The sequence below is a fragment of the Lipophrys pholis genome (genome assembly GCF_963383615.2).
Source record: "Lipophrys pholis genome assembly, chromosome: 2".
Lineage (NCBI taxonomy): Eukaryota > Metazoa > Chordata > Actinopteri > Blenniiformes > Blenniidae > Lipophrys > Lipophrys pholis.
Genome location: NC_137636.1, coordinates 6,238,646 through 6,261,550, shown reverse-complemented (window position 1 = coordinate 6,261,550; position 22,905 = coordinate 6,238,646). Strand labels below are relative to the sequence as shown.

The following is a 22,905-nucleotide window of genomic DNA, read 5'->3' as shown; positions in this document are numbered from 1 at the left end:
ACCATGTTGTGATTTCGAGAGATTGAAAACGGAGACGTTTTTCCCCTAGAGTTCTTTACGTTCTGCATTGTGCTCACAGTTGTGAAGCCTAATGGAGGGCCTTTCAAATATTAACACGACTTTGTCATCATTTGACAGCCTCAGTTTCCATGGAGACGCCACATTTCCTCTAATACCGCAGTCTAAGCTAATATAGATCACAGAGGTTCATTTGGCAGGGAAAACACAAAGCACCGCATCATTTGACTGATCGCAGCTGCTGGGGAAGGTGAGCCACACAGACACCCCCTTTTTTAAAGATGACCCAAAAACCCGGTCGAACCAAGTCACACTCAAGTTGAAAATCACATCCGGCTGAAGGTTGGAGTCCTCCCCTTCAGCGAGCCAGAAGATCCTGTATTAAACGAGCATAAAGGGCCATCAGATATGACCTGAGCAGGGCTACAGAAAGGTGCTTAAGTCCCCTTTTAGTATCAAATGATGCCCTTTGAGGAATGCCTGATTAACTGGGATGAAAACCACAAACAACTGAAAGCAATGAAGCAGCAGAATCAGGTCATTTCAAGGCACTAAAAACACACAAGTAGCACCGTCAAGGTGATTTCTGATCAGGTTTCTGCACCTTTTTGTCCATATCTCAGACCCTTGCATCCTATGCAAGAGGAATCCTCTGCCAGACAAAAGCATTGAACGTTTACAGGAAAGCGGCAGGAGCAGCAGCAGCAGCAGCAGCAGCATGGACACTGACCGGCATTTCAATATGGAAACACTATGGTGGAGACATCCTGGCTGGCCATAATGCGATAATGAAACGCCAGCTGATGCGCAATAGCCGGCAGCTCGTGGCGATAAGGAAGTGCAGTGAAATGTTGCACGCTCGGTTTGGATGGAAGCTGCCGGGCATCAGCCTCCTACCGACCTCACACCGACCGGCACTGCAAAGTTCAGCGTCACGTCGTCATTTCTGCAGGTCGGGCTGACACCCACATTGAGAAATGCGCAGCCACTGCCCAAAATGTCTAATGTGACGGAGGCGCCGCTGCCGGAGCCGCCAGACGACGGGAAACGCGCCCTGGACGCAAAAAAAAAAAAAAAGAAAGAAAGACGGCGCCGCTTTAATGATTCCTCAGCATGCCAATGGTTTTATTCCCCTGCGAGGAGAGATGGAGGTGGAAAGAAAAGAAACAAAGAGCCTTACCTTGTCGGGGTCTGTATCTATGGATGCTGCCGGGCTTCCCAATTTGTTTCACTGCCCCGTTGGTTGCAATAATAACGCGTCCAACATCGCGCAGCGCTTCCTTCCCTGCCTCTGTTTTGCTGAGAGTCGGGGTGTGTGATACACACACGCATGGCACGTCAAGATGCAAAGGCATTTTAAAATGTAGGCACAATGCTCACACGGCTGTTGTTAGACGCTACAATTCACTTACAGATGTAAAAAAAATATTTTTTTTTAAAAATCACTTTTGTGCACTTTACATTAAGAAATGTGAGCGAGCCTATATTATCTATAAATATGTGCAAACTGCAGAACTGTGCAGATTAAACTATTTGCAGTTTACATTTTTTGTTTTATCTTTCGGAAATGATTAATTAGTACAAAAATAATAATTGCAAGTAATTTCTCATAATATGCATTGATGTATGGTGTTGGATCTGTAGTTCCCAACCTGAGGTCCGGGGGCCTGTTCTGAGGTTGTCAGGGTTACATTTGGACATCCAAAGACATCGATACTAAGACATTTTCTGTGTTTTGCTTCACTGCAATCTTTTGTCAAATCATAGATCGGAAAGGGGGGGGGGGGTTCTCGCTTTTCTTACTGTCTCCACAGAAACAATGCTGGGGACCACTGTGCTATGTACTGTGAATGAATGAACAACAAATAATGTCTTCAGGTTGTCAAAATATACAAAGCAAGATTTTACCTTTAAAATCTATCCATCTATCCATCTATCCATCTATCTATCTATCTATCGAGTGTTTGATCAAATAGAGCTACTGCAGCACACATGATCCTGTTTTATTTTGTCAAGACTTTTCTCCTTGTCACATATTTCTTCATGGTTTTTTTTTATAATATTGTAACTTTATGGATGAAAACCTTCACACTGAAGTTGTAACTCAGTTTTTTTGGTTCTTCTATTAGTTGCATCAACATATCGTAAAATTATATAAATAATTTCTTTGATATTTGTTCAGCAAATGCCACAAATAGCAAAGTCGTAAAAAAAAATCTAAATAAAATCTGCTGTTATAGTTCTCTTTGCGACCAGCAGAGGGCAGTAGACACGCTGTAGTGCTTGATGCTGGGCTGCTGACTCACTGCTGGTAACACATATCATCCAGAGGAGCATTAAACCCCACAGATACATCACTGGGGCAGGAGATGTCAAAGCTCACCAGCCTCAGACACACCAGCTTTGTTCTGCAAACACATGCCAAGAAAAACATGCCTTAGTGAGTTTTAATGGTCCTTAAAATCTTCAATGTTAATTACTAAGGGGGGGGAAATAAGTAACTCAGGATATGAAATATGTTCCTCCTTTTTAATCCAAAACAAGGATATGAATTTTAAGTTGTGTTCATCTCATGCAGACAGAAAAAACAAGACAATTCTCTGTTGCATTTCTTGCATTATTATATAAATTAACTTAAGTTGAACTTAAGACAATCAAGGTGCAACAAGAACTAGATAATTTGACTGTTACCTATAGACAGCAGTTTGTTCATTGATTTTCTCATTTATTGGTCTATTGGTTCACCATTATCCATGTTTACATCATTCAGTCAGCTTTTTGATTCAACTTTCAGCCCGGTCAACAGAATACATTTTAACCGATAGCCTGGCAGACAAAAGGAAGCGGAGTTTAGCATATCATCCGGTTTGCACCAGCGGTTTACTGTCATTGCTTTCACTCTACCAGAGGTTAAGACAATAAATCTCCAAATGTCTTCACCCTGTCTGCTGCCTCCCCTGAGCTCAGGTTTGGAAGACTGCCCAATGTGCTTTAATATCTGCAGTGCAGGGTGCACACCATTTATCCTGCAGCCATGAAGGCTAAAGCAAAATAAAATGTCTATCGAGGACTATGAGTATAAATTGAAATGTTTTTAGCCTCAGTCGTACATTTATTCATGGAATATCCAAGATGTGCAAACGACTTTTCCAAGATCAGAAATGTTGCACTGTAGAGGCAAATGTTTATATTTCTCTTTCTTGTCTTTGCGATAAATTATTATTGTCGATGAGATAAATCATCAGGATGTTGATGATACTCACCAAATGAAAGAAATATGAAAACAGAATACATCTGCAGCACCAAACCCACTGGCGTCTGGTGTGAATATTTTACAACGGGTTGTAACAACTAATAATGTGATAATTTTGGCCTTTTTTTCCAATGTAATAAAGTCCATAATGTAATGACTCATCAATAGTCTAATAGCGCATTTGAGCCATTATCATACCAGCATTTTGCTAATAGTCTAATAAGTTGTCACATGATTGAAGTTGCATTAAAACACACCTTCAAAATGTTATAACTTAACTAGTGTAATAATACATATATTAATCTGCATTTCTTGAAAATTAAATATATTTTTTGCAGGTTTTCTGTAGTTTGCTTATCTAAACTATAGAAGCCATATTCGTTCATAATACACTCTCAGTTGTGGTTATAATGAACTTTTTTATTACTTCATTATTACATTATTAACCATTATTACCTTATTGGTTGTTACCGGGGTCATAGAGAGCTGTCCACTGATTGCAATTATAATTCAATAAAAAAATTTTTACTATGTTTTTTGCACAAAAAATTGACAGTAACACCGAAAACGTGTGATCTTTAAATATCAACGTCCATGATTTCTTCCTCTGGGTCTTTTTGTGTCTTATATGTGGTGCTTCTCTGTGCCTACATATGTCGCTTTGTAAAGTTTACCCCATAAAAATCCCAATCTGCATCATGTAAAGTGATAATATAAGAAAAAGGAGCCTTTTATTGCAGACCAGGTCTTTTTGTGAGTTTTGTTTACATTGAAAACGGGATATACATTCATCATCGTCCATCCCTTACTGATGCTAATGGCTCATTTTTTGTCACTATAATCCAATTTTACAACGTTTGTGTTGGGAGCAAGTGTGTTCAAACATCCGGTGAAACCTAAAATAGCCGTTTTTCAGCGACGTCTGTGAGCCGTTTGTTGTCCCCGTTACTTTCTGTACAGACGAAGCGCTGTTTTGCGCACGGCGGGAACAAAGACGTGTCAGTTCAGTAATCAAAGCACATTGCCTGGTACTTGCAGAGACACTGATATAAATAGACGCTCTGTGTGTCACAGACTTGTTATTTCCATCCCCTTCTTGTCTGGAAGTAGAGCTTACTACAAACACCGTATGAGGGAAATTGTAAGTGACGCTGATTACACTCTACAACCTCCCAGAAATATTTTGCTGTATTTGCTCTCTGATAGTTTTACAAATGCTTTAGAGCATGTGAAAACAATATATAGTGGGGGGGGGGGACCTCCAAATTTCACAATTGACAATCTGATTGGAACAATGACAGTATTTTTACTCAATAATTCCCTTGACTGTTATTATCTCAACCTCTATCTATTAACTCCTGTTTACTGTAGCAGGACATTAACTGCATTAGCAGGACTGCATCCAGAGTTGAAACACAAGTCGCTTTATAAAGTTTACTAAAGGACCTGTCTGCTGTTATCTTCAGGTTGTTATGCTCTGTTCTCCTGTTTTAAATGCACTTTTATTTTGTTATTTCTATGATTTTATTTCATTTTGTGTATTTCTTTTCCTCTGTGAAGCACTTTGACTTGCTTTGCATATAAATGGTGCTATACCAATATACCAGCGCCCATGTCCACTAGTCCAGAACTAACCTATTTGACTTGAATCGGTTATGAAGTCAGACTCACACAACTAGACGCTCGACCAATGTGTCGCCGCAATAATACAGGTATGTGGATATACATTCAGCTATCCTATCTAAAAGAAATCAATACAAGTAACACAGTAATTCATTTTTAAAACTCGGTCAGAGCAGCTCCAAGGAAAAAAGAAGGACTTTGTGTATCACTGTTTGTCACAAATAAAGGGAAGAACTGTATGTTTCCTCGTTAACGGCATGATTTCTCATTTAACCTTTTGGTAAACGTGAAAACAGATTGTCTGATGCAGTAACCATAATCCCATCATCTTCAGGCGTATGCTTCAGCTGTCTCTCATGAAAAATGTGGTCGACATAAATTCTCTTATCCCTCTTTACCTCTGGACCAATTATACGCGATGACATCAAATAGCCACATAGCACGCGATCCAATCACACTTTTACCCTCCCTGGAGTCACGCCTGTGGCTCCTCCCTCCTCCTCATACTGCACCGTCATGGTGCTTAACTCCGGATGCAGTTGTCATGGAGATGGAAAAGAGCTCAGCGTCCACTGGTGGCACTGTTACCATGGAAATCCCCACCGCACAGCGAGCAGACGTGGAGGAGCGACCCGAGCACCGCGGACAGCACCGCGCCGGAGACGCATTCCAGCACAGAAACTATCGCATGCTGATCGTGGTCGGGGAGATTTCCACCAGCCATCACCTGGAAGCCGCCAGGAATCAGATCACCCAGGGTAAGACGGCCGAGGAGCAGCCGGGGCTGAGGCGGATTAGAGACACTCACTGCAGCTGGAAACACCTTCTGCCGACCTGTTGTTTCATTTTCCAGCAAAACACCTCGAATTCACAGGTTTTTTAACTGCGTTTTCTCATTCATCTCTTCTATTCTCAGCCTAAAATAAACAGGCACTTTATGCAAATTTGTTTTGAATATGGACTTGGAATTCTTCAAATATTTGATCTTGTAGTGGTACCAATTTCTCGGCTCATCTTTTACTGAAGAAAAGTATAAGCAAATTGTGAAAACGTATGAAAATACATCAGCAATAGACATTTCACGTTGTCCAGTTCATTCTTTATGGACTACCGGGTATCCAACGGTGGGAGTCATGGAGGGGAATAAATGAGGTTCCGATCCTCCTTATTTTCTTGGATAAACAGACAGTTGCTACTCGACAATATCTGAGTAAACTATAAAATATAAATCAATATCTGGATAAAACTTCAAAACACTTGTGGTAGGAGGTTATATTTATTTTTGTGCAGCAATACAAATACATAAATCAAGAGTCTTGTTGGAGGACTCCTCAAAATGACTCAAGAGAAATGATCCTGTTTAATATCCTTCACAACAATTACACAAACTTTCTGTTCTGAACTATAACTTTTTCTTTCAGCTCACCATCTGTGTCAAGAAAGATTTTAGGCTTTAGATCTGTCTGATTTTTTTTTCTTTGATAAGTTTAACTGCAAATCGATGTGCACTTGATATATTAAGCTGTGACCTAATCCTGCAATAAGCAACCTCCATGCCTTCAAAGAGTTCATCACACTTTTAGCAGGTTCTGGGTGCTGCTATGTTTTCTGTTGTAACTGGGAGATTCAGTTTAGTGTGAAGTGTGGAGATGGTGAAGGTGGAACACAAAGTGTTTGAACCATTATTTTCAGGGTCTCTGTGCTTTTTTTCCTTTGCTGTTTAATTGACTTTCACTCCCTATTCTCCACCCTGTATTATTATTAAAACTGGATCGTGACTTGACTCAATCTCTATGAAGATTAGAGGTTGGGTGAAAGGATGGAAGCAGTTGACAGTAATAATCATCTATCCTGAAGCTGCAGCATTGTAGCGTGATCCATTTAAGATTAATTTGGGATCGATCAATAGCGGAATGGCAGAACTTCTTGTTTCTGTTTCAAAAATTGAAGTCCTCTCAAAGTCATAATAACAGAAAACAATTTAGTTGATGACATGAACCTATAAACCAATCAGGGCTGTTTCTAGACATTCTGGGGGCAAGAGGCACCTTGGGAGCCCCAGACTGACATTTATTTTATTTATTTTAAATTTTAATAATGTTTATGAAGATAAATGTAAACATAAGTCACCTGGTATGAATATCCAAACAAAAAATGTCATTTTCTCAAATTACACAAAAACAACAGAAAATTCAGCTTCACTCTTCTCACCACTACACGGTGACATCATTCAGAGAATTATAAATATACTGTCATTGTCCCAGAGATTGACTGAGGCCCTGTTTACACAACGTTTTCAAGTGAAAATGAAAAACCTTTGTTGCGTTTTAGGTGTTTGACAATGGTACCTGGAGCCACTGAAAATGCAACTTTTTCAAAATGGCTCCCAAGGTGGAACACTTCAATAACACTCCGACTCAGTGTATGTGGAAATGCAGGAAAACGCAACTATTTTGAAATGCTGCTACTGCGCATGCGCACGACTGGCCATAGTAAATATTTCTTATGCACATGTGCCAGTAGATTGACAGCAAGAACAATGTTTTCCTCCAGAATGTCATGACTCCCAGTCCATCTTCACCTGGGACTTGATAGTTTTATAGTTGACAGTCACCAGAATTGCAATTCCAACGTTGTTTTCTGTCCATACAGAGTGTTTACAGCGTGTTGCTCTCAGTGCACGGGTGTGTGGCTTCATTACAAAAACAACCAACACCACCTACTAGTGGCCCAACATAGAAAGTACATCATTTTCAACATTTCTGTCCTTTATGTGTAAACGGACACCGTTTTCAAAATATTGTAGTGTGAGTCTGAAACTTTTCTAAATAAACGAACAATGTCTTTTCACTTGAAATGTTGTGAAGTAAAGGGTGCCTTAGTAAAGGGAGGTCCAGCGATTGTCTGATGTGAATCCACCCCTTCCAGGCATGTGACTTTTTTTCTGCAAGGGATTATTTTAGACGTTTAATCTTTCAATATGTACTTGTAATATGTTAGGAAGCCCTTTATTCCACATTCCAATGCTCATCTTTTATCAGATGATAAAAAATAGAAATACTATATTAATCACAGATAGAAAAAAAGGTGATCTATTGCTCTGTTCTTCTAATAAATATGTTAATTTGATGTTTTCTTCTTTCGTCTTTTGACAAAAACAGGTCTGCGTTCCTGGAGCGTCGATCCGACTCTTTTTGACTTGAACAAGGAGCTGCAGCTGTTTGAGGCCAGACACACCGCTCAGTTTTCCTCGCAGGTCAAAGGTCAGTCTGATCCGATTGAACTGGTGCAGACACACGCCATACGACAGCTATGCCGGGGCCTTGCGCGGCGTGTTTGTGTGTCATGTTTTCATCAGTGTTTATCTCTCTTGGTGGCCTGGAGCCAGTGATTGTCCCGTCTGGGTTGTGGCAGTGTCAGTGTTGCTGAGGGAGAATGAAAGTGTTACTATCCTTCCATTGTGTTCTCACAAAGCGAGTCGACTCCACAACAGAATCGCTTATGTCTTTCTCCCCATGTGTATTGGAGGAAATCTGGAGCGATGGCAGACGGCACACCCCGTATTGATCAGGCGCTCACATGCAGACTGTGAGGCGATTCAATGGGGGCTGAACGTCAGTGGGATTGTATATAAGGTGAATGGCTGAATGGAGCCCGAGTGGATGTGGAACTGGCTGGGATTTGTGTTTTGAAAGCGAGAGCTCTCTGAATCACAGTTTATCACTTTAAAAGAAAATGCTTGTATGTCTCCCACGTCCTTCTTAACTATGGCATATTTAGCATTTGCTGTTGTCAGTAGCTTAGCGAGGTCAAGTGCAGCTCAGAGGAGAAGACGCACCGAACAAACCGGACTGAGTGTTCACTGAGGAAGGGTTTAAAAAAACAAGACAAAAAAACTCTCAGAACTTTGTGCGTCTTTACTCCTACGCAGCTTTTTGGCAGCTGTTATGTAAAGAGCAGAAATGCATACCGAGCATTTGTTAGATGTGCTACAAAAAAAATCAGTGCATTCTCTCAGCTCATTCCAATTTTTTTTTTGTTTTCTCTGAGATAATTAATTTTTTTTCTAAATCATTAAAGTATTTTTTCAGATTTTACAGAAAAAAAAAGTCAGAATGAAAAAAAGTCCTCCTACAATTGTAGTGAATCTCCATATATTATTTTAAAAACTTGATGCATTTGAGCATAGGTCTTTACATTCAATCAGTGACTCAAGCTCCCATACATAGTGAAAAGATTAGTCACAATTTGGGCCTCTGGTAGTTGTGGATGAAATGTTCTGGGCTGTCTCTATGCTCAAAGATCGAAACTCTGAATCCTCTATGAATTGATGCAAAATATGTAAATTAGTATATTGTAATATAGCTGACTTTGGAGAAATAGTTCCTGTGAATATGCGTAAACCCTGGGTGTTTATTCAGAAGTCAATGTTTATTATGTGTCCTTTCAGGTCATTTAATGCTTTTGCAGGTCGACTCAGCTGCTGCATTACTTCACATTACGTCATCGTCACCGAGATGCACAGGAGAATAAATTCAGTCTCTTCCGGATCTCACCTCTTTTTTCACACAACATACCAACACATTTCAGCAGAGGTGCAGTAAAGCAGGAAATATTTCACAGTTTTACACCTTTTTTTTTTAATCATTCCTATAATGTTCCAGCGTAATTGTTTTGCCTGCTTTAATGCATTACCTGTATTCTGACTTTTCCTGCAGCAACTTCATAAATAATTCAGCACTGGCGATTAATCAGTCTTTTCTGATAAATGACAGTTATTTCTAACGGTTCTATATTTTTCACAGCTCTTTTAAGTTTCATCCTATTTTCAGCTGCCTGAACTGCCACACCCTTCTCTCTCTCAGCTGGAAGACTCACTTTAATTCCTTATCTGTCTTTTACTCGGCCTCTTGCAATTCTTGTCCTTCTGAAGTGTTGATTTAACTGCGGCACAAAGACGTTTACTGAGTGCAGCTATATATACGGAGGGAGAAAAGCAGTGCACATCATCTGTGCTTCGGCCTGAGAAGACGTGCAAAGAGGCAAACTACCTCTCCCTCTGGGGCTTTTCCAGCAGTAAATACATTAATACATACAGTAAAATGCAATATACATTCAACTTTTGTGAGGTTTATTATCATTTATTTGTCATAATAGCAACAAAAGGTTTTGCTTATCATCATATTTTATATATGATGTCTAAAGGATTAATTGTTTGTGTTTTAATTTGCTTCTTTGTGGCTGTTTAGATTTATTCATTTATTTATTTATTTATTTGTGTGGTTACATTGGATTGCATACCTCTATTTTCTCCCTTTCAATTCAAGACTATTACTGCAATGGACAAAAGTATTGTGTTGTGGTTTTTATTTGCTTCATGAGCTCCTGATGTAAATTAGTTCTTTTCATCGTACCCATTGCAGACTTGATGTTAAACAATAAGGATCCTGTCAGAAGCTCCAATTTACTTTACAATCTGGATAAAATGCGACTGTGTAATTCACAGTTTGTGCTTTAATGACATGTTTGCAGTTATTGATAGAGATCCAGTACCTTCAGACTGAATGGCTTTTCTTGGCTATGGGCAGACATGATCTTAACGCGACTTCTTGGGGGAGTTTACGTTCACTAATTTGCACGATTAAGACGTTAAACTGACAAAGCGCTGCTCTGACAGCAGAGAGGATTCGATGAATAATTGCCTCTCATGGGGCATCATGGGTAAAAAAAGTTTTTGTTTGTGAGATACTTTTGTTGCATGAATTACTAAAGATTAATGATTTGTTCAAGTTGCTGTATCCTGATTTTAACAAGGAAAGTTAGTTAGTCAGGTCTTTAATCATGAGCTCATCGTGTTGCTGCGCTCTATCGGCTGAGCTGTGAGCCCTGTGTGAAACTTTTCTCAAACGAAGATGCCGTTTTGAGTCGATCATCTTCGTGGGTGCAGTGCCTGAAGCTTAACTATAACCACATTATTTATATATTAGTAATACTTATTAGCACAAAGGTTGTGAGGGTATTTTTGCTTCCTAAAACCAGGAGACTAAATGTGGCTTGAAGCTATTAATAAAACGCGTCTTCTGTTTTGTGTGGCAAAAAGGAATAATGGGAAAATTGTCAGTTTTGTGTGGAGGGCACAAAGGTGACAACTTTTTAAAATGAATTCATGTTTTGGGTTGGGGTTTTTTTTGGTTGTCGTTTCACGTGAGCAGTGCACTGGCTGAGTGAGAGGTGGTATTTTGCTTCCATGGACTCTGATCTGTACCATCGACATAACACAAATTGATTCTGACGTTGACATCGGAGCTCGCCCACAGAATTTCGTCCTCTGCAGCAATCCATTTAAGGTGCTTTTCAGATATTGCATTACGAAGAATACAAACATAATTCTTCGGATCCACAGCTGTCCACTGGTGAGGGCGCAGCAGCTCCAAAACAAAACCTGCGTCATCTTGCGTCATTTCATATTAGCAGTGTGCTTCTGATTCAGTAAACATAAAAGAAGATTGAGGCAATAAATCTGATCACTCCTGATGTTTTTACAGTCACTACGTTACCGCTGGGCGCATAAACATTCTTTTGATTTTCTGTCTCCATCTGATTTATCTATTACTTGTGAGCGTGTACATCTGGTATCTGCAGGAGAAACTGTGGAGCACAGCTGAAACGTGAATGGCATCGTACGTACAGTGTGCTGCTCCCTCAGTCGCCACACCGATACAACTGTTATTGATTCCTGGTTCTTTGATTGCTGGTTCAGACCTTCTAGATCTTCCTCCCTGCTCACAGTGACTCAAGTCTAATCCCGCTGCAGTCTGGGAGTCCTCAGCAGTATGTAAACAGAGATGGAAGCATACAGAGATGTGAGCAGCAGCCCGAAGACAGCTCACTGTATCCCTCTGGACTCTGGCAATCATCTACCAGCAGAAGCACACACATACTGCACAGGCAAGCACAAAAGGTACAGTGGATAGTAATGAGTCCAGTACAGAACAGAATGGTAATTGTTAATTGTTACAGAGTAATAAAAGCCACGTGCTAGAATTAGTATCGTTACAGCAACACAATGGAATTGTGTGTACATACAGAGATGTGAGCCTCCACAGTCTGTTCCTCCAGACAACAGCAGACTGTGTAAGCACCTTTCTTTGACTTGCATTCAGTTCATGGACGTAGAAACCAGAATCAGTATGTGCCTGAGGCCAACCAAAATGTTGTTTAATTATTAGTTGTTTTTGTTCTCAATGGGAGTTGGGTCTTAACAATAGGAACTCTGCAGGCCAATCCATAACCTCACACACACACGTATGCACACATACATGCTTGAACACAAGATTATATTTCAGTACTTTGAAGGATTCGTCTAGACAGTGTATTACTGAGCCCAGATTTCTTTCAAGTAATTGTATACAGTGTGGGAGCTCATCCATGCATTGCAGTCTTTCACAATACTGCATCGTAGCACATTATAGAGGCCTCGCTGCACTCTATTCTGTTTCCTGCTCATGCAATTACTATACCAATGATCAGTTTTTCCCAAACTGGACTCCAAGACTCTAATTGGGGGGGGGGGGGGGGGGGGGGGATCCCAGGTGGGCACCACCAGACTTTGTCTGCTCTGAGTTTAACAAAATTAGATTTTCACATGTCAATAAGATGCGATTTGAAATTCTCAGACAAAGGAAAGCTCCTGTTTTTGTATTTTCCCGACAGTCAGTGTGTGTCCACCAGCATTGAGCTTCACTTTAAGGTGAAGACACATCAGACACGAGTAACTTTATTAGTTGAGCTCAGCATCTCAGTGGAAGCATGAAATAGTTATAATCAGAACGTAGGTTTCTGCTGTGTAAAGTTTTTCTTTTTTTTTGTTTTTTGTTTTTTGTGAAGATGGACAAAGTACATCTGTAAAGCAAAATGGACCAAAGCTATTCTGGTGTTTCTCAATAAAACAGGTGACATTTTCATTAGTCACATTTCAATAAGACATGATTTTTTTTTTCTTTTGTAGCAGACAAACCATCAAATACTGTAACTTTGGAGGAATTTAATCAAACAAGATACTATTAGTCACAAGAGCGTTACCAAAAGCAACGTTTTCAAGCCTTAAGCTTGCAAAGACATATCTACACTCCTTAACAACCCAAGAAGATCTGAATGGACTCATCAGCGTCAGTGAGGCTTTAAATAAACTGCAGAGGGGCCCATCATGTGGAGTGGATAAAGACATGATTGACATCATGATTGACATTTATTAGGATATTATATTACTTAAGCTGCTTTTTTCATTGGTTCTCAGGACTTACACCTCTTTTTTTTTTTAAGTCATTTCTTTTTTATAATAAATAGATGGACTTTATCTGTAGTTTAAAAAATATATATATATATTTTGGCATTTGGAGGATCCCCACAGAAGACTTTGCCCAGGGCTCTTGGCTGTCTGGAACTGACTCTGAATACATGTTTATTAATATTGTTGTTTTTGTGGGTACCCCAGAAAAATATGGACTCCGTGGTGAGTTACTATGTGACACGCAAGAAAAAGAAATGGGTAAAAATGGTTTTATGCAGAGTAAGCTATGAACCCACTGAACCCCGACAGTGAATTCATTGAAAAGGGCACAGTTCCTGAGGCATGGACTTGAAAAAGGTTGACATGAACACAGAGTCAGCAGCAGCAGAGTCAGTCTGGCTTTAGAATTCAGCTGTCTGAGAGGGGGTTTTGTGGTCTTTATATTCATCAGATATGGTCATTTCTCTTCTGAAGGGTTAAGTTTCTGTCTCAAGTGTAAAACACATAGTTTTAAAATGCATTTGTAGGGGATTATTTCTACCTGACATAGATATATTTTATGTTGTTTCTTTCTGTTAGGCTCTAGACTTTTTAGATCAGCTTTGTTTTTTCATTTAAAAAAATTTAAGTTAGTTGCAAATTTCATTGAGGAGCTGATATTATGAACCTCTGTGCTACCTCGAGTGGACTTTCATTGACATTAAGTGGTCTGAGTTAAACCAAGTGAGCTGATGCACGGATCAATTTTTGCATCAGGAGGCGGGGGAGAAGGAGATCTGGATGTACGGAACGAAATAATGAGGTAATTGTGAATAAGACATAAAAAGGTGCCATCGGGTTCTGTGTGTTTGCACTGTGTGATAAATAGGAGCTTGATGTGCCTGTTACATGTTCTCTTCTGCTCTACCAAGAAATAATGTGTCTCATTCTGGAGTGGACTGAGCCTTCAGTAAACACGTAGGTTCACAGTTCAGCTGCTCGAGGCAGAGTCGGGCTTAAACAACTGTCGGACTCGTCCAGAGGTCACATTGGAAAATTGATCAGACCCATGTGGTAAAGATGTCTCTTCAGGAATAGGAGGCCTCTCCAAATCGAAGGTCAGTCCCCGCGTGGCTTTTCGTAATGGCAGTCGTGATCTGAGGGGTTTAGAAAGCCCTTCTGATTTGCGATCGCCTCTCAGTCAAATCTCTCACAGCCAACCTGGATTCGGTCATACAACAGCTCCTCTTGGACTGCGTCTTGAATACTAATATGCAGCTGGTAGAAGAGTGCACAGTCATCATGGCTGACAAGTCTGAACACAATGGACACAAAGGAGAGAGACAACAAAGGTACTATTTATCCGTCCAAAACCAGTTAACGAAGGCAGAGACAGGCATTTGCCATTCTCTGCATGATTGAATGTCTCTAATCTTAATCAATATGCATACATTTGATATTCTTAACCTTAAAAGAAACTCAGAAATGAAGTAATCTGGTGTCATTTCAATTGGTAATCCACTCAAATGTGCTCGAAATGACCGTCATGTAACACTGTAAAACTGAATTAATTAAAAGAATAATGGTGGCATGTGGCCTGCAGGCTTTAGATATCCGTGTATGTTTAATAGAAACATTAACTGACATTTTGATTTACCACAATGTCACAAACAGAAACATACCAGAATATATATTGGTGGGTGTCTCTGACTTGTCCTATGACATTTCCTCTGTTAGCAGAAGGTTTGGTGCTGTAGTTAGGGTAGATTGACAGTAGAAGTATAACAGAACTACAATTGATTATTTCTGTAAACAATGAAAACAGTTGAAGAGCTGCTGTCTCTTTCTGTCATTACAGTCTGTTAACTGATACTAATAATGTAAGTCAAGGTTGCTGTGTCCTCTAAAGAACAGCTCTGTTACCATTTACTAAACTCCTGTTTACTTAATGAGTGCAGCAATATTGAATATGCCCCTCTTTAAGTAAAATTAATATAAGTCTCTGTCATCTGTGCTGTAATTCTCATGGTATAAAACTCATCTTCATGTGGATAATTAATCTAAATGGTTTTTCTGCTTCTTGTTCTTGCACTCATTTCTTCATAAATACATTTTAGTGCTAACGTACAGATTATATAGCATCTTCCTCAAGTCAAATTTAAGCTAAACTTAATGAGAGAATCAGCCCTGGGATTACACACTGACAGCTTATCCAACATGTCACTGCAATACTACATTGATACAGCTCCAGCTATACTTGCATTATTAGGATAGGATTAACTACAACAATACTAGAATGTTTGTTCAAGGTAGCAAGTTGGGTTTTATTTGCAATAGATATTACTGCTATTCCACTCCATTTTTAAGAAAGAAACTATTCACTGTTGTTTCAGACTTTAAGCAAAATGTCTTATAAAAAAAAAAAGACAAAACTTGATAAAACGTATTTTTTCATCCAACACTACATCCAGGTGAAAGTTTATCCATTTGTTCTTTTTTTAAAGATTTTTCATTATGTGTAGTTTTTTTGTTTCGTTTAATCATTTTGCCTATATTTTCAAAGAGCCCCTGTCAACATGAGCGGCGCACGGAGATTTGATGTTATCTGTGTAATTACATGCCCGGTGCCAGTTCCTTTTCAACATGAATATTTATCACTGAAGAAAGTCTGCCGATTATGTGATTGCTCGTCACATAACAATGGTGCTGATGAGAAATGACAGAACCCTCAGAACTTTTAATGATTGTGCTTGTATGACTATTTTAAAGGACAGGCGAATTTGAATTGTCTGGACAGAGACATCTTTGTGTGATTTCCACAAAAAGTGCATATAGGTGCATTTGGTTACAATGTGAAGCATGAAGCAGCAGAATTAAGAGAATATATCATTTGAACATGCATGAATATGCATTGCAGGGAAGTAAAATACCACCACCCACTGCGAGTGTTTCCCAGCATGTCGATGTGTTGAAACACTCACACAGCCAAGTTCGGCTGTGACCTCCCTGATGGGTGGCATATGTGCTGAAGGACGGCCAGCGCCCTCCAGGCTCACGTGCTTTGCTTTGGCCCTCCCCCGCCTCCCTGGAGCTTCATGTACAATCACTCACAGGACAGAAAGAAGCAGCGCAGGGAGCGAAGGGTTTATGAGCTGTTGCTGTCAGACTGAGATATCACGGGAAGTGTGATGACATTTGGCGACATGGTAATTAAAAAGAATGAAACCTGCCGCATAAATACTAGATAGACAGCTTGGGGACAGGAAATGCTACAAAATATTTTAGAGCCAACTTCTGAAATTTGATCCATATAATCGTGAAGGTTCTTTCTTAAGATACTCTTTTGGAAATGTTTCAAAAAAGAGCTCAACTATTGAAGCAGATTCATAACAGATGAAGAGGTTCTGGTGTTCTATGACTATGGATGAAGGCAGGATAAACCCTGGACAAGTCACCTGTCTCTCTTAGGGTCACACCACACCTCAAAAACACGATTTTACGCTGTGGGTGGAAGCCCAGGGGAAACCCTCACACAGGGAGAACATGAAAACTCCATACAGAAAGTCCAGGCCCGGACTTGAAGCTAAAATATTTTCACTGTGGGGCGAGAGTGCTAACCACTACACTACTTATCTAGATTTCTATTCAGATCGTATCCGCTGTACTTCATGTTTTATTTTCATTTATTAGTAAGAAAGGCATTATGGGAAAGGACCAAAGATTTTACAATTTAAAAACATAAGGCCAAGCAATAGAGCATTCGTGTTTCATTAGAATAAACATTGGAAAAGAACAGTTGCACGTGCACAGTGTAGATTGCTTAGTGATTATCAGGTGGGCTACATCAATGAGGTACATTGATTGGGAGAAAGCAAACAAATACAACAACATTTTTTCTCTCAATATTTAAAGGGGTCATATCATACAGCTTTTCAACACTTTCACATGGGTCACGTTGGTCCAAAAACGTTGTATTCAAAGTTTATTGCCCCAAATCCAGCTTCTCCTTGATTTTCTTCCATTTGAATATTGGATCATAGGAGCTGCATTCAGAATCTGCTGTGTCTGTGTGAGCTGGACTGGCTCCGCCCACACATGCCCATCTTGGGAATAGGAGGAAGTACTTCCTCTTGTGGTGCCATGTGCCAGAGCAGAGCTGCCTAATTGTGGGAGGAGTCAAAGGGGGAGTCTACCTTGATCCGGATTGGCTAAACCCCCGATGACACTATATAGGGTTTGACTTCTGATTGGCTGGTTGGAACAACACACTTTTAAAAAAATGAAACAAGCCAGGGAGAGAGAGGACAGACTTTCTTCACTTCTGGGGCGTCATTCCAGGTATGGAGATGCATATTACTGTTGGAAAGCCATTAGAAAGTGAATTTTATAGAATAAATGGACTTACTTATATCGCGTCTTTTCGCTGGCAACAGCCCCAAAGCGCTTTACATAGCTCATCACATTCACCCATTCACGCACCATTGGAGGCTGGAGGTGTGCAAGGCGCTGTCACTCCAATGGGGGCAGTTTGGGGTTCAGTGGCTTGCCCAAGGACATTTTGGCATGTAGGCAGGCAGCGATGGGAATCGAATCTGCAACCTTCCTATTGGGAGACGACCGCTCTACCAATCGAGCGATGCCGACCATGTGTGTACTGCAAAAGTGACACATCTTTAAGATCCCACTTGAGTTGAATTAATCTTAATGTGTAGAATAGCATTGTATTCTGGGCAAATTGGTATTTCTTTGGAAAAAGGTACCAAATATAGTCACATGCAGAGTAAAAGGTTAATACATTGTCATGTACCTCCCTCTGTGGCATGGGTAATATCAACCCCAGCACAGGATTTAAAATCCTTTGTGGGCTCCTTTTAGCTTCTTAAAGGCACTCTCAGCTTCCCTGTGCAGGCGTGTGGTATCGACACGCTGCTGAGCCTCTTGCGTCATGATGAAATGGATATGACACACAGGTAATCAGTGCATCCATCACTGTATGTCCATTAGTGTCTCAATCCTCTGCTCACTGCAGACGGCTTCCTGATTGACCGATGAGGCACAGGGACAGCCTGGCAACACCAGAGATCACGTTTCATCCCAGGAGAGGAGAAGGAGGAAGAGGATGAGGAGGAGAATGGCTGTAATGGTCTTCCTCGAATGCAGCTGTCGCCCACACGGAGCAATTAATAAAAGCTCAGTGGACCTTTACAGCAGGCTGATAGCTGATAAACAAAACCTGGTGGCATCACAGAGCCCTCAGGGGAGATGCAGTCGATAGTGGGCAGTAAAGCTCAGTGGATCTCATCATATAGGACCGTGGATACGAATATAAATACACAGAGCGTATCATGCAGTTTATACAACTGTGAATCATCCTCATGTCAGCACATTCCCTCTGGTCGCTGCTATTGACACTGTCGTGCAATAATACCATACTACAGTCATTATGGTTAACCGTCTGTCACTGGAAATATGCAACGTGGAGGCTGAGATCAGTAGTAACGTGAGTCAGTTGGATCACGTCTAGTGTCTGAATATGTTCAGTGAAGTTCTTAATCCATGTTCACAGGAATGTCAACACATCAAACTGTAATACCACATGTGACCTTTTTCATTCAAAACAACAGTTTTCAGGCTTCATGTTGAATTTCATGTATTTTAAAGGTTATCTTTTTGAAATAGCCGTCATTTTGGATTTATTGCATATAATCTTAAAATCTCATCACACTTATTGTTATACATCACAGCCTATCATATACATTTTCATTTGTCCTTGTTATGTGTACTTGCCTGTATTGCTTTCACTTTTTATGAAATGCTCGTCTATTTCTTCAATATGTCTCTGTGCCGTCATATCTCTTCCTCAGGTGAGTCAGAAACACACATTAAATTTCATTATTTAAACACACATCTGACAAATGTCCTGATGTGAGTGTGCTGTCGCTCACACACATATGCATTCATGCATGTACATATGCATAACACAAAAACAGAAAGCAGCATCCAAAGCAAAAAAGTTTCAGAAGAAAAATGAAGGTAGAGACATCAATTGACTGAACCTATGCTTTTGATGGTATTAGTTTGTAGTTTGATTTTGCTGACTTGTGTGTCTTTGTGACGCTTTGAGACGAGCTGGTTTGTAGCAGTGAGTGTTTGTAAGTCGGTCCTGGTTTATTATTGCCAGATAATTAACGTCAACGTGGTACTGTTGGAGTGCAGGCCACATCACAAGCGACTTAACCCTAAACTGTGAGGTCACTTTTACCTCGATTGTTTGAGACAACACATTTCCAGTTTGTGTTGTAAAGACAACAGCTCCAACATCTAATAGCAAATAGTGTCTAACGTCAAACATAGCTATATTAGACCACCAAAATATTCATCGGCAACATTTCAATCTACAGTAGATTTGATTGCACCGAGGATCGAAACCTGCCCTGCTGCAGCTCAGCCTATTCCTGGTTATCAGCCCTGTGTGTGTGCGCGTGCGTGCGTGCGTGTTTTCACTGGAAGGAGGCTCCTGGCAGTGACCCGTGAAAGAAGGCGATGTTCATATCACGCCCGACATACTGGCTGACTTCTCTACTAGCACACACCCGGAGGCTGAGAGTGTGTTCACGGAGTGTGACGGAGCAAACGTCAGCCAGGAGCTGTGCAGACGCAGACAGAGACGAGTGATGGCTGCTGAAGATTAGAGACAGTCTGGGAGCTGAGCAGCTATACAGAAGATCTGTGCCTCGCACACGTGCAGGTCCTTCCAGCAGGAAGCAGTGATACTGTAATAACACATCCATACACATACATGTTTGCATGCCTTCGAGTGGCATCGAGTTTCCTGAGCTTTTTCTGAATGTAGATTTTCTTCATGTCCTCATAAGTATGTTAAGGATGGAAAATTCTTTCAAACTGACTCTAAACATACTTGCCTAACCTGAACACTAACTGTGACCCAACCCCAACCTTACTCTTCCCTTAAACATGTGTTTACTTTGATATGTAATAATGTTCTTGATGAAAACTCTTTCGCTTTTTTCCTCATCAACACCACAGTTCCCTGTTATGACACATTCAGGCCTCCACAGATGTTACAATCTCTCTCACACACACACACAGAGGCAATGCCACATACTCCACTATAGCACTTTCCACATTCCAATCACGTGCACACACAGCAGAAATCCTGGCAGTGAGACAAGCAAAAAATGGCAGAGCAAACAATATCCAGCGAGTAATGGAAGAAGATGCATCATGAGTGGCAGTAATGTAATACTGCAGTGTCAGCAAGTTTAGTTCCTGTTGGAACAACTACATTACCATGCACGTAAAGCTCATATAATATCTTTTTTTTTTTACAATCTCTGCTCCAATAATCTTTAAAAGTTGTTTTTAAGGCCCAGTTCTGTGCTAAACTGCACATGTTCAGCATACTGTAATCGATATGTTCTTGAAAAACAACCCAAAATACCAGAAATGTCCCATGATGTGCAAAGAGAAGCAGTACCTGCAGGTTGATCTCATCAAAAATGCATCAGAAAAGTAGATCTGCAGGCTATTTGTGACGCTGTCATTTACCTATCGAGGAGAGAAAATATGAATGACGCACATCAAAACTCTCCAGACATGGGGAACGGCGTGGATCGTGGGTGCAGTTCGGGAAAACGTGTGCCGATTAATAATTCAGAGGCCATTATTGATCTGTCGCGCTGTTCCTCTGCAGTCTGGGATGTACATGAAGCCCGAGGGTCCCCCTGCTCCAGAGCCTTTCATGTGGACCTGACAGCACGCACCCACACACACCGACACTCAAGCTGTGAGCTTAACACAACAATGAAGCTGTCATATCCTCCAGGAGGACTTAGCAAAGATGTTTTTAACATCAAAAAAATAGTGGCTGCACAAGTAGGATAAGATGTGTTTTGAGTTTCATTTTGGGAAACTGTTAAGTGAAATTCAATCAAATCCCAGTAACATGAGCTGCACCGTGGAAGAAGAGCATCTGTAGGGATGTTTGTAATGTCCTTGGGGTGGAGGACGAATACATCGAGTTACCAGTTAATTAGATACATCTACTGCAGTCCCACACAGCAGCCCTGTCCTTAAGAAGCTTATCATGTTCACTTTATACTAAGGAAAGGTTGCAGTCGCAGCAGTGTTTTTAGTGCTGTATTTACTTATAGTGCACATTTTATGACACACGGATTTTATTACATTGCAGCATTTCTAGTAGATGGAGAAATGTTTTTTTATTGATCCTGTGGGGACATATTGTCCATCGAATGATCAGATTAAAAACAACAATAAAGATTAAATGTAGAATAGCTTGCCTAGAGAATATAGCACCATATATATAATAAACATGTATAGTACATACATCAGAACTGCAATAGTAGTAATAGTTACATGCAGGAAGAGGAAAATGACTTAAGTATTTGTGATCATCATTTTTTGCTTGTTTGCACATTTGAAACATAAAAACATCAAGAAACTAATGAAATGTAGAAAATCTGTCAAAACCTTCACGTGAAGACTCAAATTTGTGACGACGTTGTTCAAATGATCATTTAATTAAACAAACATAAGTGATTATTCTATTGTCTAGGCTCACTGTTCAATACATGAGCTAAATCCTGGCTGATTAAACCGACACGGCTGGTGAAGGAAATACGTGGCTACAGAGCCGAATCTGTGAGCCAACCACAGACTGTCCCCGGCTTCAATGGAGCAGAGTGGAGACACATTCACATTTCAGACAGGGGCTTTTAAAGACACAATGAGTGTGTTCATGTGTATTTCAACAGGGCAGCTTTGGCAGCCAGAGAGGGTTAGTTGCATAGCAACGCTCTTTTCAATGAAATTCAAAAATACGTAAAAAAGGTGACAGTTTTCTGTGTTAAATCTAAATTACATGCAGCAACTAAACTTGTTGGATTTTCTAGATTTGTTTTCAGTACTTGCATTAAATGTCTAATGTTTTTGTTTTCATTATGGGTTTGGGTTTTTTTCCCACTGTGTTGTGAATGTTATACATCAATGCTTTACAGTAAGAACACTACTTGTTGAAGTAATGCTTTTGTATGGGATCAGTGATGAAAGTGGTTATTGATTACTTCCGTGAGCTTTTTATCATAGGCCAAAACAGTCGGAGTGTGACAGAGCTGCTGTCTCTCTAATGCTTTTTTTTTTCTTTTTTTTTTCAGATTGACATTATGGCATAAATTAACACCCAGAACGTCTTCCTGCAACTAACTGACGTAATTAAACATTATGAAGACATCACAAACTGAAGGAGACAATTAAATAGAAGAGGGTTGATGCTTTAAGTAAAAGTTACTCCACAACTGTTAAAAGAAGCCAAAGCAAACAATTCTCTGTGTCTTGCACACCACTGATCCACACATAATAAGCCACTTCTTCTTGACTCAAAAACTTTAGTTGTAACTGTATAGTCAAACATAAGCCAAGATGAAATATAGATATGTATTTGCGAATTAAAAATAATGATCACGTTTGCCTCAACACTGTTAGCTGCTAGATCACTGAGCGATTGTGAGCAGCTGTACACATCTTGATTTTACAGACACACCCTTTCGATATGTGAAAATCTGAGCCACATAGTGGCGCTAGAGAGAAAGTCAGCAGTTCACTAAAGGGTTCGTTTTGATTTTCCATCGACCATACTCGCACAGCTCAGGCTTTAAAGCGAGCTGCTGCAGCCTCTTAAATGAACCGCTTCACACAGGGCGTG

The 22,905-nt window shown here is 40.2% G+C and overlaps 1 protein-coding gene across 1 annotated transcript in view; it reads left to right on the top strand.

Moving 5' to 3' along the window:
• Positions 1–5,410: 5,410 nt before the first annotated feature.
• The window catches only part of map1aa (microtubule-associated protein 1Aa), a 50,047-nt gene continuing 32,552 nt past the window's right edge, over positions 5,411–22,905 (top strand). Inside the window, exons 1-2 of the mRNA XM_080458588.1 lie at positions 5,411–5,652; positions 8,056–8,157. Of these exons, the coding sequence (XP_080314714.1) occupies positions 5,439–5,652; positions 8,056–8,157 (316 nt within the window). The 5' untranslated portion in view covers positions 5,411–5,438. The remainder of the gene's footprint in view (positions 5,653–8,055; positions 8,158–22,905) is intronic.